Below are 9744 nucleotides of genomic sequence, written 5' to 3'. Positions count from 1 at the left end.
GAGAAAAAAAAAAGTAAGGATTATTATCGTGGTCTGTTCAAATGGAAGTTTGGACTATATATCGAAATCTTTGTGGCTGAGCATGAATGGCCTTCGATGGGAAGTAAACAATGTCAATTAATGACTTATGAAGTGGGAGTGATAAGGGATGAGGTTGGTACTGTGCCAGAGGCTTTCTCACCTCATTTTGGTCTTGGTACTAATAATGGGGCTGAGTTACGGGCTATTACAACAGGGATTGTAATGTGCAAAAGGCTTAACTATTTTAATGTTATCATTGAAAGTGATTACAAGTTGGCAGTGGATTGGCTTCCTGAGGGAAGACGCACTTTATGGTATCTATGGTACTTTTGGGATGAATTACTCACTGCAGTTGAGGGGATTAATTTTAAGGTGGTTGACCAATGTTGGGAAGGTAACCAAGCGGGAGATTTTCTTGCACGACAAGGCTAGATGGGGAGGAATATCCGCTATGAGGGAAGCCAGAATTTGCCTCGGATCTTGAAAGGAATTATTCGTCTAGATAAATTGGGTTTCCCCAGTCTTAAGATTTAATTTTTGTCATTTTTGGCGATGTATTGTTTGTTTCATGGCTTTGGTTTTTGTTGATTGTTTGAGATAAGTTTGATTTTCCTCCGCCTTAAGTGAGAGACGGTAATAAACTATGGGGATTTTCCCCTGTTTTTTTTTTTTTTGAAAGAAAAAAAAATTAAAATTTTAAAAAAAAAAATAGTGGATTGGAGAGTGGTTTATCACAAGGAGAAGGCGTAAGTGAAGCTAAAATTTATAATCGAAAGTATTTCTAAAAGGTCCAAAGCTTATGCATTCGTAAAGTAAGTACACTACGGAGGATGCCCCAAAGAGATGAATGGCAAGGTTATTTCTCACGCATCTTCCCCACTCCCATTTTCTCCTATTTTCATCATTTGGATCTTCCTTTTGATCTCTATAGCGTTGAATACTAAGGAATGGGTTGGTGTTGATACTGTTGGAAAGAGTAAATCAGTTACAATATGAAAAACTAATTAATTAGATCCATACGGCTAGGCTTAAAAAGATACACCCACTAGTGAAGACAAACAGGAAGAAATAATGAAATATACTAACAAAAAATTGAAATTAAAAGAGTAGTAGTTATAACAAAAACGCTAAAACCTAAAGTCTCAATACATCCATGTCATACAAAACACACTAAACACAAATTTCTACCAAATGAGAAATCTTTCAATTTTCTCTCAAGCCCCTAAACTTCTGAGATAAGGAAAAAAGTTATGAATCTCTATTCTTTTGAGCGGCACAAACTTGAAGCCTTCTTCCTTGTAGCCTAGAAGCATGCAATCTCTTGCGTTGCCAGCCACCGAAGAGATCCCAAGTTTATATTGCAAAACAACATATTGCACAATGGATTACTTAAACTCAAGGCTTCATCTTCCTATTCAAGATGCGTGGGAAAAGGGTCGACATGAACATATCTTTAAGAATGGGGAACTGAATCCATACGAAGATGAATGCTGGAACACCAGTCAAACAAATGAGAGGAATTGCAATCTGTAATTGGTCACTTAGCATGATTAAAAGAGCGGCAGAAAAGGCTATCATCATGGTTGCAATAGATAAGAAAAGGGCGGAAAGGCCTATAATCATCTTTTTCGGCAAAGACTTAAGAAAATCTTTTTCTGCGTAACGTGATGTGAGAATTCCCAAAAACATCAAGACCGATGTTGAGGAAGAAAAGAGGGACAACGCATCGGTTATTATAAAGAGCATAAACAATTTTTTCTTTAAGAATATTGGAAAGCCATAATTTTGGTTGTAACCACCTGGAACGGTAAAAGCTACAGTGAACATAATGGTAACAATCAGAGCACCCACCACTGTACATGATGATGCTGTGTCTTTCATCCATTTCTCTCCATTTTCCATCATGTCCTCATGGTTCTTTGTAAATAGTTGTCGTGGAGTTAAATTATCTTTGTTAGTACCTTCTTTAATATTGAGACTGACAATTTCCTCCACCTCCTGCATTTGTTAAAAAAAATCTCTGCCAAAATCAATTACTTAACTGTGGGTAATATTAGAAAGACGAAACAAATAATATTAATATATATATATATATATATATAAAATATATCTAGCTTTATTTTGTAGTTTTCTAGTACGAACACATAATATTTCCTTATATCCTGGCCTATATATTGCAGAATGCCAGATTATTAAAATTTAGTACTTATGTACGTACGTAAGTGATGTTAATGTTATAATATTTTGTTAAAGTATTAAAATGCCACAGTGTTCACGCTCTAGGTGTATTTAATAATTATTCAAATATTAAATGATCAATTAGTCGTAAACTTGGACAATGCACAATAATTAATAAACATAATTCCTAAACGAAAAAACTTGAGATCAGGCATTATACCCTTCAAAAAACTTCCAACATTTTGATTTACAGAATCTTGGTTGAACAACTTAATTTTCAAACCTTGCAAACTTTTCTTAAGCTTCATCTTCATATTTCTATACTGTGCCCGAGGGAAAAAGAAGGGAACAAAGAAGCAAGTTTTAGGAAAATTTAAAGACTTATTATAACTTCATATAAAGTAGAAACCTAGCCAAATATATATATATATATGCCATTTTGATCTAAAAACTTATACTTTTAAAACTACATATTCTGATCAATATATTATTTTTTATTTTATTAAAATATATTTGTGTGGGGATGTAATATATTTCAAATGTATGTGTAAATTGAAAAGGATAAAAAGACTAGGAATGATTAGAAGACCAATCCTAACGAGGGAGGGGAAGAGAGATACTGCCCTGAGGATTAACTACTGAGGGTTATCTCTGAGAGGTTAGGGGTTTGCGGCTATATGTCACGAATAGCTCTACTGTCAAGATCTAGACCCCGATCAAGCGCTGTTTTCCTTTTAAATCCCGGCCTGAAAGTTCGTTTCAGACAAAAGCTTTAGCCCACAGAGAGCATTGATGCCTAAATTTATTTTCGCTTCTGTACGTCTTTCTGGAACTATATATTTTCATTTAAATCAGATCAGGTAACAGGCTTTACTTTTAGTTTTTCATATGTTGGGGCTTGTATCTCTAAAACGAGTTGTGCATGGTGGCTTTGACAAAGAAATTCGTACATTTGTCTAATTCCACGTGTATTTTGTCCTAAGGTGAGCAGTGTTATTATTGCTGTAAACTCATCTTAGCCTTCTGAATTAGACTGCCTATTTAGTCTATTGGGTCATAAGGGAGCATGTAGATTGGATGTACTCTTGGGTTTTTTCTATGAATTCTGCTACTTAAAAGTTGGTGTGGAAACATATTTCGTATCGTGTAACCCATTACAGTTATAAAAAGGTTTAAAAGACCAATACCCTTTTTATACTAATTAATAGGGAAAAACTGTATTGGTGTGTAAATAACAAGTTTCTAAATAAATGTTTTCTTCTTTAATAGACCGTCGCTACTTTGAAGCATCAGATCGACTATAGGCATAATTAACTATATATATATTCTCAGAGAGAGAGAGAGAGAGAGAGAGATGGCATGTTGCATGTGTGAGACTATATATTTTACAATATGAATTCCACACATTTATTATTATGTCTTTCTTTTCACAAATTAGACCATCCTAGTTTGACAGCGAGTTGGAGAACATCTCAATCCATATATATGTTTGGGTATGGTGTGTTCTTGGAGAAAAATGGGTTGTCATGAGCATTAATCATGGTTTAGTAGTTTTGAGTTTGTTGTGTATCTTGTTTCTTTTTTAGAATAAAAAAACTTACTTACCTAAAGAGAGGAAAAAGAAAACATGCTAGAGAGAGAGAGAGAGAGAGAGATGACCTTAAACCATTGTAACTCTCTTTGCATTTGTAAAGCTGCACCAGAGCTTCGATCAAGCCTAGTGGAATCTTCTACTATCGCTGCCATATGTAACACGTTATCATCATTGCGATCTTTATAAAATGTCAAAGCTTTATTCTTATCAAGCCCATGTATATGGCTAAAGATCTTAGAATGTCGATATAGAACAGCGAGCATAAGTATGTTTCTTGAATTTGTGTCTTCCTTCTCTAAAAATCTCGGATCCTTGCTCAATGTTTCAGAAACAAACTCGAAAATCCCATTTTTAACGGCACGATTGATTGCATCATAAACCCCACCACTTGTAAGTTGTAGAGTTTGGGAGATTGTTGGTATCACCTCGCACATGCTGGAAAGAAGTTCTTTGGAATGGCTATGGATCTTCTTCATGTCATATAATTGCTCGATTCCTTTGACAATTATTGAAACAATGCCAATTTAACTTGATGAAACCATAACAAAAAAATAAAAATAAAAATAAAAAGAGTAAAAAAATCTCAAACAACAATTGTCAAGATTGATTTTGATAGAGTGGAGACAGTATACCCAACAAGTTGCTGACAATTGATTTTGCTGGCACTGCAAAGTGAACAAAATCTTTTCAGTAGTAATTATGGACATCATAAAAGTTCTAACAAAACAAAGCTAGTACAATATTTCTTATTCAAATTAATTAAATTTTTGCAAGTTCCCATGGCTAAAATCTCATCTAATAAGTAACTTCAAGAAAATTTTCTTTGTATTGATCTTTTTTTTAAAAAAATAAGAAAATAAATATTACTTCATCCACACATAAATAAAACAAGAAATTTACATTTTTCTAACAATTATTTATAAAATAAGACGTTATAAAATAACTGTAAAAAATTATAATATATCAGTACGCAATTAAAATTATTTTAATGATCGGCCCAAGTTCAGTAAAACTTAACCTATATGTCAAATTTTCAGAAAATTTTTCGGTAGCAGATTAATCTGACCAAACAGCTCACTAATTAACTCCTGAAAACTGAACCGAATATAACATTAAGGCCAGTTGAAGTCTAGCTAGAACGTACAATCAGCAATCGCTGCTACGCAGGGACGACAACAAAAACAAAACAAATTAACTCCAGGTAGAAGGCCGATTTCTTGTTTTATGAAGGAAGGGAGACCTTGCTTTATTATTTGAATTTTCTTTTTTTGTTTGTTTTTTTTTTTGGGGGGGGGGGGGGGGGGGGGGGGATACGACAAAGATATTAATCAAAATCACATGGCAGTTTACAAGGAAAACGAAATAAATGATATTTCTCAAATTATTACAAGCCAAGAATAATGGAAAGTTATAAGGTAAGGCTGAAGATACCTGATTGCGTTGTACCTAGATAGCTGTTAATGTTCAAACGAATTTCATAGGTGGAACTAGCCGATTGATCAATATGTATACCTTTCAGAAAGAAGGCCAAAAAATCTTTAAGTCCGTGACAGATACCGGATAGATCAAGTACTATTGTCAATCCAGGTCTTGGATGAACAATTTTGACCTTTTCTAGAAATAATAATAATAATAGCAAATATACTATGCAGGAAATATTGAAAACTTCAAATGAACGAACCATATAGAGCATTAATTCGTGATTCATTGGTAAATGTGTTTTGATTCTCTATCAGCCACAATGCGCAACTATTAACATATGAAAAACACTATAGACATAAGAGAATGCCGTCAAAGAATTTCACGCACTGACACTAGTGTGCCATGTCTCCTTTTTCTTTTTTCTTTTTTTTTTTTTGTCTCTTTCTTTCTCCCCCTCCCCCCCATGCCCGCCACACCTGCCCTCTCCCCGTGCCCTTTCTCCATGCTGACCATCGTGGTTGGGGGGACCACCTCAGGATGGACAGATCAAAGACGCCGACGGTCCAAGCGGCACCGCCCGTGTGGAGCTCACGACAGCTCGCCGTGCATGTTGTTGCTAATTCGTGATTCTCGCCGTGCATGGTCGACTGCTGCGCGGCCACCAGGGTGGTCGGGATCCGAGCCGATGACTTGCGTGGTCGACAGTCACCGTCCTTTGGCTGTCTGTGGTGGTTAGGAACCACCCAAGAGGGACAAAGAGAGAGGGAAAGGGGGAGGAGGAGGAGGAGGAGGAGGAGGAGGAGGAGGAGAGAGAGAGAGACGTGGCAGTGTTTCACATCAATATGTCGGATCTCTTTGTTTCTCTAGCAGACTTCTTAACATATATAGTTGAAAGCAGCACTAACAAACTTCAGTAATGAGAGAGAGAGAGAGAGTAGTACTAACAGTGATCGTAGATCCATTGTTTCAAAAACCCGAGCTGATTTTCCCTCGGAAATGCGTGAGGCATAGAAGCCAATGCTAAGAACGGGGACTCGCCGTGATCGTCAAGAGCATATGTCAAACGTGGGTAACTCCAGAGTAAATCTAAAGCAAGATCTGTTGACAGTTGTGTTGTGCGAGACGTACAATAAAAGAATCATGGATATAATGCAAAGATTTCAAATGATTTCGAATGATCGGAAATAACGGACAATAATATTGTATAGTAAAACAAACAGTTCATGTTACCCAAATTTTTGGAATATATTGCACGGGTAAGAAGCATAGCTCCTTTTTTATCTTTTTCTGCGGGCATCAGATCCTTCAACGGAGTGCGAGTATACAAATAGCGCGCCAGTTCGGATCTTCCATACTCAAGAGCCTTCATTAGAGCTGTGCAACCATCACCATCTTCAATTCCCAAGTCTTCTTTCGTCATTCGAGCTCTGCAACCATCACCATCTTGATCATCTTGATGATGTTGATCCACCAACTCCTTGACTATGTGGGCATGTCCAGCAGTAACGGCAATGTGAAGAGCCGTTTCGCCTTTATCTGTGATTGCCTTTCTTACTGCCTCTGGTTGAGAATCAAGAAACTCCTTTGTGGCGGGCAAATTACCACGAAGCACAGCCTTGTACAAGTCCGCATACTGAAGATAGCTATTATCAATTTCCTTTCTTCTTTTTTTCTTAAGATGGTATTGTTCCGTATCTGCAATTAATTGCGGTCTTTTTTAGTTTTTCCTATCGCCATTTAGAAACGGTTGGATTAATCTCAAAAGCAATTAATCTGGCCACAATCAGTAAAACAACATTATAACGCTTCGAAGTTTCTTGTTATAAAATTTTCAGTAGTATAACTTTTATTAATTTTTTATTTGATTTACTTTAACTTCTGTAAATTTATGGTCTGTTTTAAAATAAGAAATAATATTTATAATTTTAAAATGTGCACTGTGCAATCTGTGTACTCATTTAGAAAAAAAAATGAATAAATCTTAAACATACCTGAAAGAATTATTTTTCTAATAGTCTCTCCATTTTTTTCAAATGGAATATGCGAGAATCGCACCCTCCAAGACTCTATATAATATTATCCTTTATAAAATTTTAAAATGGTAGAATTTTTTTTCAGCTTTTCAATTTTATTTTATTTTATTTATAATTTTTAAATAAAATTATATCTTTTAGACTACATTAGTAACACTAACTATTTTTTGATTTTTTGAGACTATTTTAATACTATTCACGAATTTCTTCATTATTATTCATAAAAATTCTCAATATCCAAACTAGTGTTAATGTTATGGATTTTCTTGGGATAATTAACTATAAATAGTTTCTCGCCTATTGAATTGAATTTGGTTTTAGATAGACTTACCATTGTAATGCCAGACCTTAAGCAACTTTTGAGTGTACGTGGCAGTGTTGAGAGAGAGAGAGAGAGACTGACTTACCATACTTCTTCTTCAATGTTTGCCAAGCAGTATGCGCCGAACAACAGGTCCTAATCTCGGCAAATGCGTCTGGCCCGCATGACATCTGGATCGCATCTAAAGCCATGTAATTCCTTCCTATCGGAACGTTTATAGCATCTTCATCATCTTCTTGCCCAGGAGGTGCTGCGTTTTTGTTAACGTTAATAATGTCATCCCAAAGATCTCGACTCTTCAAATAGGTTCGCAACCGAATCGCCCATTCCGCATAATTATGTTTGTCAAACAATTTAGGAAGATGAACATCCGCAGAAAAAGCAATACTCTTTACTTCCATCTTATAATCTATCTGGTGAGTAGCAATATTAAAAGAGGAAGGTGATCATGTGTTCAAGGGTATATAGAGAGACCGCAAATTTCATCTTTAATATGGATTTTCTGAGTACATTAATTAATTACAGTCCTAAATTTATAAATAACTTGAAAGTGAAGGATAAAGAGATGAAGTAATTACTTGCGAGGCAGCTAGCTGAAAGACGGGATATTTTCCGAAGGACGGTGCTACTCTGCCGCCCAGATTGCACCGCTCCATTTGACCGCACGGTCAAATTTTTTTTTTTTTTTTTGAATTTTTCGTTTCAGATTTTTTTAATATATTTAAACATTTTTAAAAAATATAAAAAAAATATCAATACACTTAAAATCACTTCCTTAATCACTAAGTAAAAAAAAAATTAAAAAAAAAATTTTGTGACCAGGGGTCACTTTGAGGGGGCACGGAGTGGCGGCAAATTTTCCTTTTCGGAAACTGTCGCTCGTGGCTTTAAGTTTCACTTGGCGGTTGGAGTCACGGGTAGTCCATGAAGAAATGATGGCTGCACAGCTAACCAGTGGTTACCGTAACATGATCGAATATATATTGGCCTGAGCAATGATATATACACTTTTTTTTTTTTTTTAAATGATATATACACTTTTAAGGATACGAGCGGTGCTAGTCAGCCACCCATTTGGCCGCCATCACATTTTGTTATTTTTTTTATATTTTTAAAAAATAAAAAATATATTAATATATTAAAAATTATTTTTTTAATTATTAAATATTTTTTTATAAGCGGTCAAATAGATCATTTTTGAGAAATAAAGTACTGTTTTCCTTAAGATATATATACATAGAAAAAAAGACCTATTCATAAGTCTCATATAACATACATTATTCTTTTTGTTATTTTTTTAATTTTTTTATTAAATATGATATATATGAATAATAAGTAAAAATATTTAATTATTTTAAGAAGAATAAAATTTTAAAAATTTTAAAAATAAAAGATTATGTGATATATGAGATATAAGATTTATGAATAACAAAACTAAAATAATAATAATAATAAAAGTGATCGTTGTAATGACTGATATTACTTTCAAAGAAATGATAGCCGCACAGCTAACGTGTGGTTAGCATGAGATCCAGTACCATATCCACACTGACTTATGTCAACCAACATGTGATGTTTATAATATTTGTTTTCTTTCAAGATTTTCATTTATAATATGTTTTTGTATGCATCAGATCGATCAAGTAAATATCATGTATATAATATATACGGTATCTCATTGATTGCCCTTGTTTTGATTGTACCGAATCTTTTGGGACGAGGCCAAATGGGCATATGAATGCATGGATGCAGCTGAAACTGAAAGAGTCTACCTTATCTGATCATGTCTTCCTCGTTCTAATGTATTGATCAGGAGAGGTTTCAAGGATGATGTCATTCTAATGACGTCAGCCTCTTCGCAGAATTAATGACACTACTGTCCTCATTGACTAGTTATCCATTTACGGGGAAAGCAGCCTGTGCAATTAGCAACAAATATTATAAAGAAATCATTTAGTTACAAAAATATTATATAAAAATAATTTTATAAATTGCTGTAATTTAATCTGATTTATGTAAATAATGTTGGTAGTACAATATTTTTTGATATGATTGAAATACCACATTATTCTTGCTTTTGAAATACCACATTATTCTTGCTTTAGGAGTACTTAATAATTTTTTAAATATTAAGTTATTAAGTCAACTAGTCATAACTAAACTTACTAAACGAA

General features: G+C 34.3%; 1 protein-coding gene across 1 annotated transcript; it reads right to left on the bottom strand.

Moving 5' to 3' along the window:
* Positions 1-1078: 1078 nt before the first annotated feature.
* On the bottom strand, positions 1079-8527 carry LOC122293403. Its single transcript, XM_043101968.1, has 10 exons — positions 8442-8527; positions 8149-8187; positions 7656-7983; positions 6446-6910; positions 6161-6313; positions 5225-5305; positions 4426-4458; positions 3859-4289; positions 1873-2019; positions 1079-1548 (listed from the first exon to the last, which is right to left on the bottom strand). Exons 3-10 carry the CDS (start codon positions 7969-7971, stop codon positions 1417-1419), a joined length of 1758 nt encoding a protein of 585 aa, XP_042957902.1. The 5' UTR covers positions 7972-7983; positions 8149-8187; positions 8442-8527; the 3' UTR covers positions 1079-1416.
* Positions 8528-9744: the final 1217 nt, after the last annotated feature.

The sequence above is a fragment of the Carya illinoinensis genome, chromosome 14 (assembly GCF_018687715.1).
Source record: "Carya illinoinensis cultivar Pawnee chromosome 14, C.illinoinensisPawnee_v1, whole genome shotgun sequence".
NCBI classification, from domain to species: Eukaryota; Viridiplantae; Streptophyta; class Magnoliopsida; order Fagales; family Juglandaceae; genus Carya; species Carya illinoinensis.
Note: the sequence above shows the minus strand (reverse complement) of the source record. Positions and strands in the feature narration are given on the sequence as shown.